Source organism: Rhipicephalus microplus, chromosome X (assembly GCF_043290135.1).
Source record: "Rhipicephalus microplus isolate Deutch F79 chromosome X, USDA_Rmic, whole genome shotgun sequence".
In the NCBI taxonomy this organism is placed as follows: domain Eukaryota; kingdom Metazoa; phylum Arthropoda; class Arachnida; order Ixodida; family Ixodidae; genus Rhipicephalus; species Rhipicephalus microplus.
In genome coordinates this window covers 236,124,888-236,147,768 of record NC_134710.1, presented here as the reverse complement: position 1 = coordinate 236,147,768, position 22,881 = coordinate 236,124,888, and the positions used below count along the sequence as shown (strand labels likewise).

At 43.6% G+C, this 22,881-nt stretch overlaps 1 protein-coding gene across 1 annotated transcript in view; it reads right to left on the bottom strand.

Annotated features, from left to right (window-relative positions):
• Positions 1-11,060: 11,060 nt before the first annotated feature.
• The window catches only part of LOC119187774 (outer mitochondrial transmembrane helix translocase), a 62,085-nt gene continuing 50,264 nt past the window's right edge, over positions 11,061-22,881 (bottom strand). Inside the window, exons 8-9 of the mRNA XM_037435851.2 lie at positions 18,150-18,286; positions 11,061-11,414 (exon numbers count right to left, since the gene is read on the bottom strand). Of these exons, the coding sequence (XP_037291748.1) occupies positions 11,210-11,414; positions 18,150-18,286 (342 nt within the window). The 3' untranslated portion in view covers positions 11,061-11,209. The remainder of the gene's footprint in view (positions 11,415-18,149; positions 18,287-22,881) is intronic.

Sequence of the window (22,881 nt, the reverse complement as noted above, 5' to 3'; positions counted from 1 at the left end):
CTCCAAGTCGCACTCGGCTACGATCCGTGGAGTCTCTACAGCTATTGCCCCAGGCTGCTATGTACATTCCTATGTCGCCCTTTCCGTCCATTCCTGATGGAGACTATCTGGTGGCTCCCCCCATTCATTTGACCCTTACGCACTAAGTACATCGCACTACCACATACCATAGTGGTTATTGCTAACAACACGACGCTACTTCCCGTTCTGAACTTCTCTAAGCCGACTGAAGTTCTTCCTCAAGGCATCAATTTAGCCGAACTTTCCACCCTGGGTGAATAATCGATTTCTTTCACCCCTGACACTAAGACTGTGGCAAAACCTGTCATCCCCCCGAAATATAAGGCGTTCCTTAACAAAATGATATCCAACGACCTCTTACCTTCCCAAGTTGCAGCGCTCCGGGATGTTCTATTTTCTTACCTGGATATCTTTGACGTCGAAGATCGTCCCCAGGGCCGCACGAGCGCAGTATCCCACCGCATTGACACCGGTGATCTGGATACTGGCAAATTTCGGTCGTCGTGGACGCGAGAAGACAGCATTCATCGCACCCGACGACCTCTACTAATTTAAGGTCATGCCTTTTGGGTTGTGCAATGCTCCAGCTACTTTTCATCGTATAATGGACTCTCTTCTCTGCGGTTTCAGATGGTCGATCTGCCTTTGCTATCTGGACGATGTAATCGTTTTCTCGCCTTCCTTTGAAAGCCACCTGCCTCGTCCCTCGGGAATTCTCAACACTTTTCTTTGCACTGCCCTCCTACTAAATTCGTCAAAATGCACATTCGGACGCTGGCAAATCAAACAACTCGGCCACCTTGTTGACGCCACTGGTGTGCAACCCGACCCTGACAAAGTCCGTGCAGTCCGAGAATTCCCGGTTCCGTGTTCCACACAAGACGTTCGCAGTTTTATTGGGCTCTGCTCATACTTCCGCCGCTTCGTCATCAACTACGCGGATATTGCTAGGCTCCTCACGGATCTCCTCAAAAAGAATGTGGCCTTTTCTTGGGGTGAGGACCAAGAACATTCCTTCGCTTCCCTGATTGCCACCCTCACATCACGACCTGTGTTGGCTCATTTTCATTCAGCCACTCGAACAGAGCTTCGCAACGATGGAAGCGGCCATGGCATTGGTGCTATACTCGCTCAGATACAGAATGGCACCAGCCCTGTGATAGCCTACGCTAGTCGCTTTCTGTCACAAGCAGAAAAATATTATTCCATCACTGCGCGGGAATGCTTAGCCCTCATTTGGGCCATTGCAAAATTCCGTCCATACTCATACGGACGTCCGTTCACAGTCATCATGGACCATCATGCACTTTGCTGGTTGTCAACGCTTAAGGACCTGTAATTAAGGACCTCACAGGAAGACTCGGCCGATGGGCACTACGATTATAGGAGTACACGTTCTCGGTTGTGTACAAATCTGGAAAGCTGCAAAGCGATGCTGACTGCTTATCCTGGCACCCCGTTGATCCACCTAACTCCATCAATTTGGAATCTGATGCCTGCGTTTTAACCATCACTGACTTTCTGAACGTGGCCGACGAACAGCGCCGAGATCCACCGCTGCTCTCCATAATTGACGACCTTCAATTGCGTCATACTGACCCTTCTTTTAGCAAATTCCTGCTTCAAGACGTTTTGTACTGCCGCAACTTACACCCCGACAGCGCGGAACATTTACTCGTCGTACCACATCACCTGCGAAAGGATGTTCTGCAACAATTTCACGATGCTCCAACTTCTGGACGTCTAGACGTCTCCAGAATTTACGACCGTACTCAACGATGAGTATTCTGGAAGGGTCTTTACTGCTCCATTCGCCGTTACTTCACGTCTTGCGACCTCTGCCAGTGCCAAAAGAAGCCTACGACTCCCCTTGCCGGTCTTCTTCAACCCATTGAGGTTCCAGCCAAGCCATTTCATTGAGTGACGTTGGACTTGCTAGGTCCCTTTCCTACTTCCACAACTGAAAATAAATAAATTGCAGTGTCCACAGATTATGCCACTCGGTATGCAATCACTCGAGTGCTACCAACCAGCTGCGCAACTGACGTTGCCAACTTCCTGCTCTACGACATTATTCTCCAGCATGGCGCGTCTCAGCTGCTCAGAAACCGTGGTCACTATTGTTTATCTCGTGTGGTTGATGATCTACTTTGATCTTGTGCTACCCGTCACAACTTCACCACATCTTGCTACCCTCAGACTAATGGCCTTATGGAGCGCCTGGACCGCACATTGACAGACATGCTTTCCTTGTACGTATCTAACGACCACACTGATCGGGACATAGCTCTGCCGTTCGTCACCTTTGCCTATCACTCGTCACGTTGTGAAACAGCGGGCTACTCCCCATTTTAGCTACTCTTCCGACATCATCCTTTACTGCCCTTCGATACACTTCTTTCTTCTGACCACCCATCCTCCACTTTGTACGCTAAGGATGCCATCAACCGTACCCTTACGGCACGCGCTCAGTTATTGTCGTTGCAGACAGCAGGAAAGTCTCTTTACGACCATCGGCATAGGGATGCCGTTTTTTTTGCGAGCTCTCTTGTTCTCCTATGGCTCCTGTCTCGACGTATTGGCCTCTGCGAGAAACTACTATCGCAATATGTTGGGCCCTACCGAGTCCTTCATCAGGTCACACCTGTAACCTACAAGATTGCTGCGACCACAAACTTATCAGCTGCTGCACCCAGAATGAAAGTAGTCCACGTTTTTCCTCTCAAGCCCCACAACGCTGACTCGCTCATTTAACAGGCACCGAGACAGTGCCTTACCGGCCGGGGTGATATGTGTATGGAACTGTCGCTCCAGCACAGCTGAAATGGCACCAAAAAGGAGGAAGAGGACAACGTAGTTTTTGTGGGTTGGACTCTCGAGCTTCCTCTGTTGGCCTGCATGACTGTGAGCTCTTTAAGGCGTTAGCAAGCCCCACTGTTGGTGAATAAATTTTCCCCACAACAATATATACGAGGGAGAGGTTAGAATAATTTACTTAGCCAAAGTTTTCAAATCATGGAAATTTTATGAGTATCAGAGAGCAGAGACTTGGCCTTTTTGTTTCGACGTGGGAGCGGCTCGCAACGTGCTAAAGCACGTTCCAAAGGACCAAATAAAGTTCATCCATCTATCCATCCTTCTATCAGAGAGCAATTATTGATCTTTGTGCCAATTTCCATCAAGAAACTATGTTTGCATCGAAACCCACATCCTCTCTCAAAGCTACTATTTCTGGGTTGTAGATTTATGTACAATTGTAAAAACTCAATTTTTCTTTTATTTTTCTTCATCAATTATGCAAATGTTCTTCACGTTGACTGCTGACCACAACTGAATTCTGGTGTCTCGAAAGGTGGATACCTTTAAGAAGATTTCCTGGGCGAGTATATAGCATTCCATTAAAATGACAAAGTAGTTTTCACACTTTTGTTGCTGCAGCATAGTGCCTCTTGTTACTTATATTTTCTGGTGTTTGTTTATATTTTATGGTGTTTGTTCTCAGGCAGCCAGCTCAGGCCACAAATAACAAAGCACTGCACTCTGCAATATTGTAGATATTTACTCTCTTGGTTCCTTCTCTACTACATTTGCAAATCATGTCATTTGTGCATAACTAAGTCTGTATCCCTCACTTCAATTATGATGACTGCTGGGTGTCTTTAAGACACAATTCCAACTAAAAAGGCATACAACGCAGGAAATAACCTCGAACATGACAACATAGGTGGATGCACATGTGTTTTTTTTCTTTCATGCATTTTAGTATTCTTAGTGACAATTATGTCCTACAGCAATACCAGCTAGGCCATGCTCAAATTCTCCTCATGCTGGATGCCTATTCTTATGCCATCTTTGACTGGTCGTATCGGAGCGCTCTCCTGAAAGAGAAAGAGAGCGGTTGAAAACTACAGGCTAGAACATTATATTTTTTACTGAATGCTTTCTCAGTGTGCATAAAATAGTATAACTTTATTTCCAGCATTGCAACATGCAGCAGGTGCATTCATACTTTTGCTATGCTTCAAATCAGGAAATCGGTAAATGGATAAAATATTCCCAGAATATGGAAATTAAGAACGACATTCCCTACAAGAAGTAAGAATTATTAGGGTTTTACATCCCAAAATCCGTTATGATTACGAGAAAGGGCGTAGTTAAGAAGGAACTCTGGTAACTTCGACCACTTGGGTTCTTTAATGTGCACCTAAATCTAAGCACATGAGCCTCGAGCATTTAACTTCCAGTGAAATGCACCTAGACGACATGCCTGTGGTGAAGATTTCCATATATTTCTACGAGAGTCAGTCAGAAGTTATCAACACTTTTGTGATAACTTTTCGGATATGGCGTAGTTTGTCTTCTGTCCTCGCATATTTTATTGTTATACCGTAGTGGCAGTGCTGTGAAAGTTTCTTATTTCCTACATTTTTCTCCCTTCTGTTGCTGATATATTCGGGCTGCTACATTAGAAGTTTTTACCAAAGAGAAACAAGCAGTGATCCATTTTCTCTAGTCAGAAGATGTCAAAGGTTCAGACATTCATCACAGTCTATCCTCGCAACATGGGAGAAGTGCACTATCATGTAAAACTGAGTTTTTGGGGATTAAGAATTCCTAATTCCCCACAGACACCAGATTGAAAAAGACACTTGAGTTTGTTGTTGAAGAAAGTTTTGTTGTTGCATAAAAATGCACAGTCACAAACAGCTCATCATGCCATTGAAACCATCAATGAGGTAAAATTTGAATTATTGGAACATCTTCTCTACAGCCCAGACCTAGGACCATGCGTCTTTCACTTTTTTTGGGCCACTCAAAGGTGCTAAGTCACTGACTTGCCTCAGATTTAGACGTGCAACATGCGCTGAATAAGTGGCTTCACGACCAACCGACAACCTTTTATTTGGAAAGATTACATAAGCTGATTGACCATTGGGCCAAATGCACAGATAAGAATACGTAGAAAAATAATGTGCCTAGCATAATCCTAGCTTCAGGTTCATAAACTGAAGCATAAAAAGTGTAAATAATTTTTCACTTGCCCTCATATATTGCTAAAGTGCAAAGTTTCCCTTCGAGAACTACGTGTTGGGTAAAACGAATGTCATTTATTGTACCAAAGAGCCCTGCTCTACATAGTGTACAGAGTTGCAAAGATGGTCCCCACTACAATAGCAAATTATTAATCAGCAGTTACTACCTTCATCTTTCTCCTCCTAACCAGTGGTTTTGTAAAAGAAGAAGAAAAGAAAAAAAACTGGAAAAAACAGAACATTAAACCCTCCACCATAGAGATACAATAAAGATAATCAAAGAATGGAGGTGCAACTGCACGAATCAACTAAGCCCCAAACTGCTCATGTTTACCACCTGGGCAGTTAACATGAAGAGGAAACTAGCATAAGCTACATCGGCAGCTATTCCCACTCGGCAAACTACCATGAAAGTAATGTGCTTTAGGTTTTGGCTTCAGTTCAACTAGCAAGACAGCTCTTTTGCTTTGTTGGGGGCATAGTGCGAAAGACCATTCTTTGGTGCTGACACCACTGACATTTCTGTTGACTGTCACTGACATTTCTGCTTTATCAATACGCACCACTTTGTGAAGCTCACCAAAACTATTACGGGCTGGGAATTATAGGAAAGAAAGGCTACATTCCCAGGCTAAATTGGAACTCACAATTCTCGTAAATATTGTCTGATAAACTTATGTAGCTGAATGTACATATACTTCACCATTATTATATGCACATAGTAATTTTTTGCTCCTGTTGGCAAATCATTTGTGAATCTTTGCCACATTCTGCCACTGTTAGTGTGAAGGAGGGGGGCGGGGGCTCAAGTTTTTGTTCGTGGTTGAGCAATTCCTTGATTTTATAAACACCTTGTTAAATGCTTTTGCTTACATTTAATAATGCAATAAACTAAAAATCAAGTGCACTTCAGATGTCAACTTGTACAGTTTATCACCGTGGAACATAAATGCCTCGGTCACACACACAAAAGAAGGAAATCTTGGAGAAGCCATGCAACACTTTTTGAGTATGGTCAGAAAATGCTGAAGATTTGTAGTCAAGGCTTTTGAGAACACGCAAGCTATACATTACAGTGCAGCATACGGCCTAGGATTTAATATTTAATTCAGTCTTCAGATAGGGAATACCTGCGCCCTGCGTGGCCGGTGACTTTCCGCACGCCGGATGCGTAAATAAATGTTATTTCTCTCTTTCTCAAAGTCAGATAGCCACTGTTCGTTCTTCTCTCGACAAGTGATGCCGTAAACCCAAACTCTGTAGCCAATGGCTTATTTCAGCATCGTGATCCGCATAGTTATCATGGCCGCCGCGAGATGCCACCGTGTGCCTGCGCTTGTAAACACACTGAAGTAAACCACTCATTTGAAGAAAAAACAAAAAAAAGTGCTCAAAGTCATGACATGCACTGACGGAGGGCCCATGTAAATCCCCTCCCTCACTACATAGCTTTTAGCTCACATTAAAGGAGAGAGAAAGCACTTGAAGTGTGCAACAAATTCCTGCATCTCTTCCTGTACTTGACATATTCTAAACATTTTTGTAGCAGTTGATTCGTGATGCAATAAGCTCTCTTAATGAAACCATTTGATGATTGCTTGTAAAGGTACTACAGGGCACCTTTTGGGCTTATTTTTTTGTTGATACTACCTTAATGAAAACCAAAAGATATTGAATCTAAAGTTAGTATAAAGGACAAATAACTGTACTACTTTAAATATATTATAGTTAGAATATAAAAGAAAGTAAAATGGACAAAAAGACAACTTGGTGCTGGCAGGTATCAAACCCGCAACCTTTGGATAAACTGTCCGATGCTCTACCAAACGAGTTATCGAGGCAGTTATCCTCTTGTTCATTTTAGTGGGCATTCATATGCAAGCAAACCTGGAAGTATTAACCAGTGCTCCTCGTAGCCATGATGGCAAGCGTAGAACACTTTTTTTTGCTAGCTTGTGTCACATAGTTCATGATTTTTTTTAATGATCCTACATCTGACCAATGAGCCCTCACGTACTACCTGAAGGCATAAAGCCTGCCGGAACAAGACCTTTGCTATGAACAAAAGAAGAGAATTTTAAGGGCTTGTTTCTTTGTTAATACAGCCTTAATCAAAACCAATAGATAATAAAGCCAAGGAAAGTGTAGAGGACATTCATTGCACTGTTCTAACTGTATTCTAGTAATAAAAATAAAAGTGCGAAGTGGACAAAGAGACAACAAGAATAAAAGACGCATGCAACTCAGTTGCAGCCCAATCACATTGGGCTTAATGTAGAATGCCGTAGGTTTAGTGTGCAAGCACGAATGACTCGGGACATACGAGGCAGAGAGCGGGTGAGTGCACGGGCTGAGGTGCATGTGCCAATCAGTTCTGCCATTATGAATGAGCGTATTCTGCCTTTAGATATCTGCAAACCTATTAATTCTAGAGGTGTTCGAATATTCAAAAATTCCTAATAACGAATTGAACAGCACTGTGTTTGATTCAGTACTCGAATCAAACAGTACATATCTGAAAATATTTGAAATGTTGAATAGTTTTTGAATAATCAGAACCGACCAAAGAAACCTAAAATAATGACACTTTAAAACAGCTAAATGCCATTCTTCTTCTAATCCCGAAATTGACCTGCACGCAGTTCAACCTTTACTGACACTATATTGATTGCCAGATGAACGAGTTTCAACTCTACTCTTGCTCCCTTTTCACTATGCTGAAGCTGTATCGCATCAATCAGCCCCCATCTTCATCTCGTAATTCCCGAAGGTGGGGACGACTGCTTGCAGCTCCATAGTTGATAACAGATGCAAGTGTTGTTTGCACAAATTGTTCTTGAAGATGCAGATTTAAAAACAGATAGTTGCATGCTTTCAGTGAAAAGGCAATTTTGCGAGGACAGGTGAAAATGCTTCATTACATGTTTAGCTATATTCATGGTGTTCAGTTGAAAATTGTACAGTTTATTTGTGTCTCAATTTTATTTATAATCAGGCGACAAAGTTTCACATCGAAAACGTTCGTAAATGCTATATTTGAACCTACACTTACAAAATATTAAGAAGGTTCTAGCTCCTGCTGCATACAAGCTTACCTTAGTTTTTGTATAAGGGGGGCTTGGGCTTTACTCAAGCAAACTAGTATGTGACTATTTCTTTCAAATAAGAAGTCCTGTTATTCTAAAACTACTTTGAAAATGGTATTAAATTCAGCATCATCACTTTATGATTTCATTACAAAATTCACTATTCACACACCACTCACTAATCTAACTTGAAAATTTGTATTGACCCCCCCACACAAACAAGGAGGAGGGTGCATAATCACCCCTCATGGGCACACCACCAGCAAAAAATAACACTGTTACAGTTACCAGTGCCAAAAAAGTAATTACATTAGAGATGCCCACTTTCAACAGGTAATTTGTTGCAGTTACAGTAACCGTGAAAAAGTAATGCCATTACCCGTTACCATTTAAATAAGTAATTAATTACATACAAAACGATAGAATATATTAAATAAAAACATGTGCAAAGCAAAGTGGAGAGTGTAACGAGTGAAGATGGACGGCATCCATGGAGTCTACTCCTTGTATTCTTCAAGGTTATTCAGCTCACTTTGTTTGGAAAGCTTAGCGCCCGCTAGGCATACAAACAGTTTTTAGCCGCTATAACTTGGCACACGTGACTGTGACATCCAAAGACCACACACCTACAGACAATCAGTGCAGGATCATCTACAAATACAATGCAGACATTGTGAAGCGACATAATTACATCGGCAAAACAGGCAGAAAAAGATGAGAAAAGGTAGCTAAAGTCCACCCTGCAATGCATTCTTACAAAGCTTAAACACAGCGAGACAGGGCATAGTTTTGACCCAAACAACGTGACGACACTGGCTCATGAACGAAAGTGAGGATGGGAGGACTTCCGGAAAGTGGAAAATGTTAATTCGCTATGACCTGTAAAGAGCAACCACGGACCTCTACTGCAAAGATGCGTGACTAATGGTCTGATGAGAATATGCTCATTGCTATTTCCTTTTTTGCTGTTGTTGCCAGCGTATACTGAGGATACCACCTGCATAAAAGTCTGTCAGTTTAACACTGAAGTAGATCTTTGACAATCAGTTACAAATAAGTTTTGACACTTCTGGCTTTCAGCCATATTGCACTGCTTTCTAGCCACTTGCCAAACACCACTAGCTTGGAGCCTCGGACTAAGGAATGTTCCACCCACACACCAAGAACATAGCTACAAGCTCAAGTGAGAAAAAAGACATACCCCCCCCCCCCCCCACATCCAAAAAAGGATCGTGAACTTGGAAACTATTCCATAGAAATACAACTGATTTATGACGTGTATATTACAAGTAAATTTCAAACACGGTCTTATGCATGAAAGTTATTCCTTTTAGCTACTTCTTCTCCCGAAGTGCGAGTGAGGCCCCATTGTGGAAAGTTGAAAGGTGGAGAGAAAATTGTAAAGAAGAAAGTGCGGAAAAGTGAAAAACATTTAATAATGGTCTTTGACGAGTGTTGTTGCTGAATTTTTGATAAAAACAGAAGTAACTGTAAGTGTATTTTCCATTACAGTCACAGAGTAAAAAAGTTACTGTTACAATTACAAATTGATCTAATTTAAATGTAACTAGTTACAGCTACAAATAACTAAAAAAATCACTTTACCAGTAATGCATTATCAGAAACTAGTTACTACCTAAGATTGATAATCACAAACAGGTATTCTTTAAATCTGCCCTGAACACACACATATTAGAAAATAAATTTTCTTACTGTTAATTATCTATATTTACCACAGTATACAAGTAGCAGTTAACTGAAAGTACAGACTGACAGGCAACAAACTTCCTAGTGACAATGCCAATTCTGACTGTGACAGGAAAAAAATTGTCAATAATGCTCGCAGATCATCTCACTGATGTCGTTTTATAACCTGAATTTTACTGAGAGAATGGAATGAGAATGTCAAGCAAAAACATTAAAAATGGTTCATGGATTTTTTTTTTGCCGTAACACTGCGAGTCCAAATTTGTAAACTTAATTTTAAAAATCTGTAATTTATAGATATGTGCTTCCCCATTCTGTGTACGAGTTCTCTAGTTGGTGCATTGAAGTGCTGCAACAGTGTTGAACAGGTGTGATAAACTGTTTTAATTATGAGCACAAGCCAATCCACGGAAGACAAAAAACAAGGGCTGGCACAAATCTATTGCCTGAAGAAGATATGTTTTATGTTTCTAGCGCATCTGCTTTCTTCTGCAAATAAAAGAACTTTCCATTGAAGGCACTATAGTTGTACGATGCTTTAGCTAACAGGCTGCTAGCTTGCAATACATATGACATTAACAGAAGCTTACTAAATTATTATTGCATTAATTTATTTAATCTCTAAAATACTGGTCAATTTATACAAACAATTGAACTACATTTTAAAGCACACAAAAAGTCAACAAAGCTATATGTACTGAGAGACTGCAAATGCACACAGTTCCTGCCACAATGTAAGCAAATGCTATCACATAGACAAGTATTTTTATTTATACATATTTATATATCTGAGTATATGTATAAAACTGTTACTAGCTGCAGCAGATATATTCTACTACAAGTGCAGTGGAATTTGATAACTGTAAGAAATAAACTACGATATATTAACAACATTTTTAAATAACACAAAACAACTCTCACTTTGAACCTTAGCCCATAGTCCTGTTGGGCAGTGCCTGAAGGCAAAAAAAAAAATGTTGAGCGTAAATGAACATCATAAAACCTCCTTCATTTTCAAAAATTCAAATATCGTTCGGCATAATGTTCTCAATGCCAAGCACTATTTGTGGGCATGAGGCACTCACCTGCCAGTAAAGCTGTAAGCATTTACTGCCAACATTCTTGCAGACAATGACTCACATTCTTATGAACAATAGCTTCTGAAAGGTGGAAGTGATAGCTGTTCAGCATAGAGGTACAGTCCGACAAATGCTGAGAAGGTGATCACCATTAAACTTTTTATACTGCTTAGCAAATAAAAGAGCAGTTCACATTGTTCAGTCCACTTCTGGTAGGGCATTAATGATGGAAACACTAATACAACAACACAATCCTCAGGAGTTCCAGATGACCATTTAAAGCCTAGTCCAATTCTAGTGGGACACTATGTCGCTGGTGGGCAAGCACTTTTGAGTTCTTCATTTTAGCCAGAGCATTGGTGAAGTCTTCCATACAGATAGGCCGCAATGCATCGTGGAATGTTTCGTCATCGTCTGAACCTTCTTTTGCACCAGACTGACGTGCGTCATGAAACGTTTCTTCATCATCAGACATTTCTTTGAGTCCCCTGAGTTGGAAACAGAAATATAGCAAGGATTATATAAAAAAACTTAAGTATCACTTCAGAAATAATGAGTTTTACTACAATCACAGTAAACCGTAATTTGGTCCCTAATCTGTTAAATTGGCATAGCATCTGTTTGACACAAACTAGCAATACAGTTGATGTTAACATAATAAATGTCTGTTTCCAGGTAATCACATTTAAATTTAAAACCAAGTATTTCCTTCTATAACTTAACAAAGCAATGCAGTAGTGTAATTATGACTCAACGAAATCCATGCGCACTCTATGCATCTACAGCTTTCAAGACAAGGAAAAAATTCCACCTAACTCGATATTCAAATGCCCACCTTTTTTCATATGCAGACAATGTTTTGACGTAGAGGAAAGAATGCATTGGCATTTGAAGAATGCATTGAAAGAAAGGCAGGTTTTTTTAAAGGGACCCTGAACACTTTTTCAAGTAACCAAGGAATGAATTCCCTGGAAGAGCTTATTGCCTCAAGAATTCAATGCCGAAAAAATTTTAAGAATCTGTCTTGTACGAGTGGAGTTACAAATATTTGTCACACGCTGCTAAAGCATTCTCTTTTCTCTCATCTCGACGAAAGCACTGAAAGCTAAGCATGGAGGAATGAAAAGGGCAAAGGAAAACGTCATTCGCGCCTCTTGACCTTGAGCACTTTTTTTCGACTTTTTCAGTGTGATCGCGTGCACACGCGTGGACAAGTAGCAGCCTCCCGCGGTGATCTCTGTAACTTGCAGGGCCTCTTTGCAACACTTTTTGAGCATGGTCAGAAAACGCTGCTGATCGGTAGTAGAGGCTCCCGACAACACGCAAGCCGAATATTATAGAGCGGCATGCGGCCTGGAATTCACAATAAATTATGAAAGTCAGCTAAAAATTCCTTTTTCTTCTCTCAACAAATCACAGAATATGCCCAAAAATCACACGTAGCAAGCCCATCTATCAGCCATTGGCTGATTTGAACATGACGCGCTCGGTCGTTACAGACATCGCCAGGGAAGGCCGCGACTGGCCCACGCGTGTGCACGTGATCACACTGAAAAAGCTGCGCATTCGAAGAAAAAAAAATAAAAAGAGTGCTCAGCTCAAAGTCACGAGGTGCGTGTGACGTTTTTCTTTGCCCCTGCCATCCCTCCCTGCTTAGCTTCCAGTGTTTTCGTCGGGACGAGAGAAGAGAGAATGCAATTGCAGAATGCGACAAATATTTGTCACACAGGACGGATTCTTAAAAATTTTGCAGCATTGAATTCCCGAGGCAATAAGTTCTTCCAGAGAATTCATTCCATAGTTACCACTTGAAAAAGTGTTTCAGGGCCCCTTTAAGAGTTGTCATGCTATACCATCATCCACATTTTAATGCAGAGCTGAGGCAGTTTCAGCTTCATAGAATCATTAGCATACTGCTACTAACAAAAATCGGTAGCCTTGAAAGGGGCCTGAAAAGATAGAGCAACTGTTTCAGTCCAACTACTTATGGTAGCCGCTAACACCAAGCACAGTCACCAAGGCTTACAGTATCATAATTATCACTGCTCTTTATGATAAGAGCCTCTTCTAAGGAAATGCTACTTAACAGTATTGTTCTAGAAACTGATTATTTATAATTGCTATTGCTAAATGCATTAAAACCTAGACGTAATAAAATTTACCCATTGAGATTAACAGTTTTGCTTTTCAATGATTGCTTTAAATGAAGGTACAAGCCTATTAATTATGTACTATTTTCCATAAGACAAGTCAGGTGCTGCCATCTTGGGCTGTTAGGTGAATGTTTTCTTGTCTTTGTACATCGTAGCATTAATTGATAAGGCCATGCAATATGATATGAGCCAACCCAACCATTTTCGTGCGTATGCATCTACCGCAACAGTGTTTGTTTAATTGAGTAAGATACAAAGCACAAAGCTTAATAGCCCGATATGGCTGCACTCAAACCCATCTGTAAAATAGTATATCGGATGCCACATAATTTGATGCACGACATCTTTCTGCAAACTATCTCAGAATCAAGGAGGCAGGCGTGTTACGTCACGACACACTTGCTGCATGTAAGAGCCATGGAAACAAATGTGCAGACCCTTCATCAATATTATCTACTGGTGTGCTAACAGGTATTAGAAAATTTTGAATAATGAATCGAATAGAGATTGATTGATTGATTGATATGTGGGGTTTAACGTCCCAAAACCAGCATATGATTATGAGAGACGCCGTAGTGGAGGGCTCCGGAAATTTCGACCACCTGGGGTTCTTTAACGTGCACCCAAATCTGAGCACACGAGCCTACAAGATTTCCGCCTCCATCGGAAATGCAGCCGCCGCAGCCGGGATTCGAACCCGCGACCTGCGGGTCAGCAGCCGAGTACCTCGGCCACTAGACCACCGTGGCGGGGCTAATGAATTGAATAGAGTTTTACTTGATTTGGTACAATCATCGAATGGTGAATATTCAATTATCTTCGCTATGAAATTCATAATAATTTTAACACATAGAAATTACTTGATATTGAAGTATCTGGTTAATTTAAATACTGTTGACAAAGAACCACCTAGAATACTATAGTCATTGCAATAATTAATCCAGCAGTTATGAAATATTTCAAAGGCTGTAGTTGCTGTTCACTAAATGTTTGTGGTATTTTTTATTGGTTCAAAGTAATCATAATGTTCCCTTGTTAAAGCTTGTGAATAATTGTTTCAAATAAAATGTGGTTAATTCTGGTGCTGTTTTGAAAATTATCACCTTGCCAGTCTAGGTCAGCTTTGAATAATGTTGCTTTAATATTAAACAATTCGAATTCACTATTCACACACTTCAACTAGCTTTTGAAGAGCAACGCTAACCAACGTTCCCAGTTTTGCCTCGCGCCATGCTATCGCATTAATGCTGATGCTGAGATTTAAAGTCAAACCTTATTAATTACTAATTTTCATATAGACAGGAATCATGTGATAGTTTCAACAACTTTATAAGCATGAGCCAGCGCTTCTTCAAAAAAGTTTTGTCACTGAATGTATGATTTCATTACCTATATCAGCTTAAGCTCGAGAAAAAAACAATTAAGGAATGGTCACAGCCACAATAGCTGCAAACAACTTCCAAATATCTGTCTTTGTAAAAGCAACCGTTTTTTATTTTTGTTTTAGGAAAAACCAGACACAGAGTGGCCGAACTACACATTTACTGTTATGAACGCTATACTACCTCCTAAGCTTTTTTTTTTTTTTTAACTCTAGGTACATATTGCACTATTAGGCCGTAGCAGTAACACACTGAGTAGCACCAGAACAAGAATCGTTTATTCCAGATAATGCTGCTGTATTTATACTGTAAGTCTTTGCGCATGCATGCACATACGTTGGTGACGAGTCCGCACTTTAGACGCCGCGATATGGCACTTCCTTTCCCTTAGCTGAAGCCCAGTCTGTCAGGCTGCCTTCTTATGCGCGTAGAACGCCTGGGAAGTTCAGACGCTGTCTGTGCCCTTGATCCTGGTTCACTCGGAGCCTGCGATGTGCCCAGCAATAGGTCGGTTTACTTGATGTCACCTGCCGGAGGCTGGTCTGGTGCAGGTGGATCACGTGGTGGGGTTGTTGCTTTCGTTTGTACGTTTGTTGGTTTTCGGCCAGCTGATAGGGGCCTGCCTTGCTGGCATGGGCGAATTCTGGACACATAGCTGGCAGCTGTGCACCAACTCTTCTATGTCGTGGTCTAATCCGGGGTGCCAAAACAATGAGCGCGCCAGGCGTTTCATAGCCGTCATGGCGGGATGGGTATCGTGGAGTAGTTGCAGCATATTTGACCGCACTGCTTCGGCCAGAACCACCCTATGACCCCAGTAGATTAGTCCCTTACTCACAGTAAGTTCGTGTCTGCGGGTAAAGTACGGCAGGAAGCCCTGTTGCTTCTGCCCGAATCGTTTTGGCCAGCCATGCAGAATCCATGTCTTCACCTGCCTCAGGAGACCGTCATTGTTCGTGCTGTCCGCCAACTGCTCGGTGCAAAGAGATAAATCTGTCAATGTTTGCGCATGCAGCACATATTCTACGAGATCATCTTCATAATTGTGTTCTGGTTCCGGCAAAGGCAAACGGCTCAAGGCGTCAGCATTCGCATTCAATGGCCCCTTTCGGTACTCAATGTCGTACTAATAGACAGATAATAGCAGTGCCCATCTCTGGATCCTGACCGCTTCCATTTGCGGAATAGGTTTGTCGCGATGGAACAGTCCTGTCAGTGGCTTATGATCAGTCACCAAACAAAATTTGTTCGCAAAAAGGTAGTCTCGGAACCTTGTCACCCCGAAAACCAGCGCAAGCGCTTCTTTTTACAATTGTGAGTAGTTGCGCTCCGCTGGTGTTAAGGTTCTCGAGCGAAAAGCTATAGGATAGTCGGTGCCATTAATACGGTGTGACAACACCGCCCAAGCCGACCGCCGACGCGTCGCACTTCAGTCTTAGAGGCTTTTGCGGGTCATAGTGGGCAAGAAATTTAGCCTTACTTAAGGCAATCTTTACAACCTCGCATGCCCTGTCATGTGCTGGGCCCCAGTTCCATTAAACTCCTTTTTTCAGTAGACCATATAAAGGAGCTAGCGTCGTTGACAAGTTGGGCAGAAACTTCAGCTGGCTTACCGATGCTGGCTTGGGCGCTGCTAGTACCACCTCTAGGTTGTCTTGCAGGCGTTGAAGGCCATCCTCGTCGATGCGATGCCCTAGGAACGACACCTGCGCTTCTCTGAATCGGCACTTTGCTTTGTTCAGCTTCAGGTTGTTTTCCCGCAGCAGCTGAAATACCTGCCGGAGCACGAAAGTGTCGTTTCTTTTTTTCGCCACGATGATGTTGTCTAGGTACACTTGTACGTTCGACACCCCTTGCAGTATGGATTCCATGTGTCGCTGAAACAATGCGGGGGCTGAAGCAATACCAAATGCTAGTCGATTGTAGGAGTACAGGCCTCGGTGTGTGTTTAGCACAGTTATCTTCCGGGCTTCTGCGTCCAGTAGCAGCCAATTGTAAGCGTTGTACAAGTCCAGCGTTGTGAAGACTTTCCCTCCAGAAAGAGCCGAAAAATGTCTTCAACCTTGGACAAGGGGTATTGTTCCAAGTGCGATGCTGGGTTGACGGTCAACTTGAAGTCGCCGAGCAACCGTATGCCGCCGTTCTTCTTTGCGACTGGGATCACCGGAGTTGCCCATTCTGAAATACTTACCGGCGAAAGCACCTCGTCTTGTACGAGACAGTCTATATCGGCTAGACTTTTGCACGCATAGCATACGGCACTGTCGTGCTTTGCAGAAACATGGGCAGGCTCCCGCTTTGAGGTGCAGTTTCACAGGTGGCCTCTTGCAACAACCAAGCTTGTCTTCAAATATATCCGCAAATTCTTCGAGCAAGGAATTAATTTCTAACCAGAGCGATGTTTTCTCCAGAGCCAGCCACCACTTGTGATGTTTCTAGAATACGCTCATCGAGATGACGCTGACTGGAGAACCCGTGTCTATGATCATCCGCAGGGTCTGACCCTGCCATGTCAAATTTTCCTCTCGTGGTTTCATGGTAGCACAGGTTCCCGAGCTGTGAGCAAAGAGAGCAACAAGCATCTCTTCTTCGCCCTCACCTTCTGCTGGCTCTACTGCATATGCGCCCATCGCCCGGGAGCGCCCCTAGCTGCACACCTTTGCTAGGTGTCCTTTTATGCCACAATGATAGCATCTTGATTACAGTGGCGACATGTGCGCGTAGCGTGGGGGCCACCACATCGATCGCACGCCTGCCTGCCTGCTTTATTATTGCCCCGCTGTGTCCAGTGCCGCCGCCCTCGCTGTGACCTGCTCCCGGTCATCTCCGGGAGCCCTTCATGCATGTCTCGCACGTCGTTCAGTGCTTTTTGCGATGCTATGACGAATTCTTCCACCTCATCGACAGTTAGCTTTTTGTGTGTGAGGAGGCAACGACGAGCATCGTCATCCCGAATGCCACATACCATGCGGTCTTGCAGCATCTGATCGAGGGAGTCGCCGAAGTTGCAATTCTTCGCCAATCTTCGGAGGTCCGAGATGTATTCCCCAAATTTCTCACCTTCCAATTGTTTGCGCATGAAGAATGAAAAACTTGCTGCTGTTTCAATAACTTGGGGGTTGTACTGTTCCTCAAGGTATTCAACGATTTGCTCGTAGGTTTGGCTGTTGACCGACACGGTGGAAAGGTGATCTTGCAAGCAGCGGACGACATTATCACTCAACGAAGACACCAGAAGAGCGCGGCGCTTTGCACTGTCGGTGATTTCATTTCCCTCAATATAAGCTTCCAGGCGTATTCGGTACGTGCTCCAGCTGCTCACCGTTTCGTGAAACCCCGGGGGGCGTTATGTCATCGTCCGTCCAATGCGTGCCACAGCCCATCGCGCTAGCAGGGGGTGTTTCAGCTAAATCCCATCCTCGTCGCCACTGCACTATCAGGCCATAGCAGTAACACACTGAGTAGCGCCAGAACAAGAATAGTTTATTCCAGATAATGTTGCTGTATTTATACTGTAAGTCTTTGCACACACATGCACATATGTTAGTGCCGAGTCCGTACTTTAGATGCCGCGATATGGCACATATTGCTTTGCTATCACCCAGTGAGGCTACTGGATCAAAAAACAAAAAGCCATAACTACGTAGCAGTACTAAAGAATGAAGAGAAAAAATTCAGGTTAGCTCACCCTCCGTGATGCTTGTCGATTCGCAACAGATCACGAACACGGTAAAGGGCAGCATTACGGCACAATTCCTTCAAGTCACTACCCGAGAAGCCTTCAGTGAGACGTGCAATCTTGGTAATGTCCACATCCTTGCTCACCTGAAAAAGTAGAGCCACACTTTTTAAATTTTGCTGAGGAGCGGTTAGAGTAGTAGGGGCAAATTTTCTACCTGTGTGACAAGGTATCTGGCAGTATACTCAAACAAAAACTTGGGTTGGAGACTTAGTCTGGAGGAGAGAGAGAGGAAAAAAAACTTTCCAGGCAATAAAATACCTGAACAGCCAACTACAATTGAATCCCTTCATAAGATATACTGATATAAGAGACACCAGGGCACCTGCAGTAAAATACGGGTTTATAGGAAAATAAACACATGGTACCTTACTTATAAAAAAAATCTCATATAAAAGACAACAATTGCTGCCCAAAGCATGCCTCTTATAAAGGGGTTCATCTGTAGTATATTTTTCACCATGTTTAAGCACGACATTCCAACTACAATAGCAGACGCTTTTCACCACTCCCACTGGAGATGAGCGGGGCTTGTACAACCTGACAGAGGCATCTGAGGGTGCCGCAGTTAGGCTATTTACCCAATTCATTTTTCTGTGTTTTCTTTTGCTTTAACAAAAGTGCAGTAAAAAACTTTAAAAGGTGCTCAAAGCATGCATCTTAGTGGAGAAAGAAGTTGATTATAATAACCAGAATAACCAAAATGAGTGGCAAAAGTGTGTCAGCAACAGCTTAGTTCAGATAAAAAAATAACAAAAATGCACTTGTTTGACGTGATTTTGTGAAAAAAAAAAATCTGTTCTCCCGCGGATATGATAGCTGTAGGGAACTATGCGAACGACGACGAAGCAGCAAGAAACGGCAAGCCACACCCCATCGGAAAAATTGCCATGGTGGATACTGGAAAACATGGTGGGCGTAGTGGAAATAATAGTGGGCATGGTGGAAATTATGATGAGTATGGTGAGACGTAGTGGAAATTATGGTGGATATGCCGGCACATACTGGTTGGTATGGTGTACAGAAGATGGGTAAAGTGGAAATGATGGTGGAAAGTAGAGGCAAGATAGTGGGCAATCATGGGACACTCTGCCCACCATTGCGATAATGCTGGGAAGCCCTAAGCATATGGTGGGTGGTGCTTATTATGGTGGGCCAAATGGTGTACCAAGCTGAGAAACTCTTCCCACTATTGCGATAATGCTGGGAAGCACTAAGCAGATGATGGGTGCTGCTTGTTATGGTGGGCCACATGGTGTACCAAGCTGAGAATCTCTGCCCACCATTGCGATAATGCTGGGAAGCAGTAAGCAGATGATGGGTGGGCTTATAATGGCGGGCAATTTATATAGTGTACCAAGCTGGGATCTGTACACTACATGTTCTACCACCATGATTTCCACCAAAGGTTAGGCTTACCGACCGAGCCCGTACAATTGTGTTGTCCGTGCTTCTGGGTTTCAGAATACACGATTTCGACGATTAAGAATCGCAATACAGCGCAGCCATGGCATCAATTAACCTAAATGAAGCATTTTTAATTGTGTATGATGTCTGCTCAAGAAGCAACAAACATCGATCCGACGCGATTAAGGCACTCCCAGGGAACGTACGTCCCCTCTCACCGACAGCCGCCAGTCGCACTTGCCCGCACTTCTCTAGCTTTTATGCGAGAACTCAGACGTGGCAATTCGTATGCTTGGGGAACCAATATGATAGCGTAATGTTTCCGGCACACTGCATTTGTTTTGGCCAAGCCGTTATGTAGTTGTTGCTATAGCGAAAGAGCTACAGCACTGCACTGACACAACCGCCCTCTACGTTGCACGAAAAGCATCCCAATACTCAATCAAATAAATTAGGCGGGCGTATGTATGGAATGAGCCTAGAAGCGCCATAAAGCGTGAGCAGATGTCACCCTTTAGAACGAACGCAAAAAGGATATTAAACTTGGCAGACCCCGCCGGTAAACTGTTGCTGCTCCCCAGTCCACTCGATTTTTTTTTTCTTGCAGTTGTGAATTGTAAAAAAAAATAGCACTGGTGCCATTAACACAGTGGCAATCGTTACAGGCAGCAGTTGCTTGTGTTCAATAAATGTGTCATTTTTAGTAGCAGGTGCAGATCTCGTCTATGTCGTGTACACGACAAACATAACTGAAGTTGAACGGGAAGTTTGTATGTCAACTAACTCTTTAACACACAACCAACATCATGTTGGTATGGCGCAGTGATTAGTGTCTCCAAATGGGAATCTGCATGTTGCACGTTCGATCCTCCGTGGCACCTTTTTTTTTTACGGAACGGGCGTTTTTTTACACCGTTTTTTATACAATTCTTTTTTTATTTTTTGTGGCAGCTCGTCACGGTGATTCTGATGCCATTTCGCGCTCAAGCGTTGCCGGCACTGCAGCACCCATTATATCCCACTATGTGACATGGTGGACGTTTCCCACCATTCACCCACTACATTAATCCACTATAATGGTGGATGGTGGTTTACACCATGCCCAAACATAACTGAAGTTGAACGGTAAGTTTGTATGTCAACTAACTATTTAACACACAACCAACATCATGTTGGTATGGCGCAGTGATTAGTGTCTCCAAATGGGAATCTGCATGTTGCACGTTCGATCCTCCGTGGCACCTTTTTTTTTTACGGAACGGGCGTTTTTTTACACCGTTTTTTATACAATTCTTTTTTTATTTTTTGTGGCAGCTCGTCACGGTGATTCTGATGCCATTTCGCGCTCAAGCGTTGCCGGCACTGCAGCACCCACCATATCCCACTATGTGACATGGTGGACGTTTCCCACCATTCCCCACTACATTAATCCACTATAATGGTGGATGGTGGTTTACACCATGCCCACCCTTCGTTTTTTTCCGATAGGGCAGTGTTGGTGCATACGCGCGACCCGAGCTTGCGCTTGTTTTGTATTTTCGACCTGTTGACAACTTCCAAAGGCATTTCTGTTTGGTCAAAAGAGTGCGACGAATCCTTCAGCGTGCTTCGGCGGTTATTATTATTACCTCCAATACTACGACATTTTGACCCCGATGCGCCTACGGAGGTCCACACCGATGCCATGTGGTGTCGGTCTTGGTGCTGTATCGGCTCAACGAAAACCCGGATACCAAGAATACGTGGTCGCTTACGCGAGTCAAACCCTCAAGAAAGCCGAGTGTAATTATTCCGTCACAGAGAAAGAGTGCCTCGCAATTGTCTGGGCTTTGACGAAGTTCCGCCCATAACTTTACGGCCGCCCTTTCGAAGTCGTCACGGACCACCACGCTCTATGCTGGCTATCATCGCTCAAAGACCGGTCGGGTCGTTGGGCGCTTCGCCTACAGGAATACGACATTCGTGTTATATACCGATCCGGCCACAAGCACTCTGACGCTGATGCGCTATCCCGCTCACCGCTACAGGCTGACCCAACCTCCTCGTCAGCTTCTTCAGCTGTCATAACACCAATCAACTTCACAGACATGGCATCAGAACAACGCAAAGATGTGTGGATTTCCCAACTCCTCGCCTTTCTGATTGATCCGTTAGCTAATATGGTCTCAAGAACTATTCGCCGTCAAGCCACACATTTCGCTATTTGAGACGACCTCCTCTATCAGCGGAATTACACGTCTGAAGGTCGGAGATGGCTGTTAGTGATACCCAACCACACGCGCTCGGAAATCTGTACAGCTTTCCACAACGACCCGCAAAGCGCTCACGCCGGCACTCTCAAAACGTACAACCGTCTACGTCAGCGGTACTACAGGCGCGGCACGTACACATTTGTTCGCAAGTACGTACGTGCTTGTACTGCATGCCAACGATGTAAAGCCCCAACTCAACGCCCTGCCGGTACACTTCAGCCTCTGCCTTGTCCAGCGCATCCATTTGACCGCGTCGGTATCGACTTATAAGGACCACTTCCTACGTCGTCTTCTGGAAATAGGTGGATAATTGTCGGCGTGGACCACCTCACACGTTACGCGGAGACGGCAGCACTACCCGCAGCAACCGCGAGGGAAGTTGGATTTTTCATCTTGCGCAACTTCGTTCTTTGCCATGGTGCTCCCCGTAAACTTTTGAGCGACCGGGGGCGTGTTTCTTGTCTGACGCCATACAAGCCTTGTTCGCTCAGTGCAACATGGTTCACCGCATGATGACAGCATATCACTCGCAGACGAATGGCCTCACAGAACGATTTAATCACACTCTCGGTGATATGTTGACGATGTACACAGCTTCAGACCAGACCAATTGGGACACTGTCCTTCCATTCGTCACGTATGCGTATAACATCGCTACGCACGCGACAACAGGGTTTTCCCTTTTCTTTCTGTTGTACGGACGCGAACCATCGTGCACGCTGGACACTATCCCCCCATACACGCCCGACTCCTCTGAGTACACTGCAATTTCTGATGTGGCCAGGTACGCAGAAGATTACAGACGATTGGCCTGTTCACTGACAACCGAGGACCAAGGCCACCAGAAGCTACGTCATGACACCGACCGACATCTCTCTACTTTCCCGACTGGTGCTCTCGTTCGGCTCTGGATTCCACCGAGCACTCCTGGCCTTTCGTTGAAATTACTGGCATGATACCACGGGTCCTACCGCATTCTCGCCCGTACGTCACCAGTCAATTATGAGATTGAGCGTTTGACA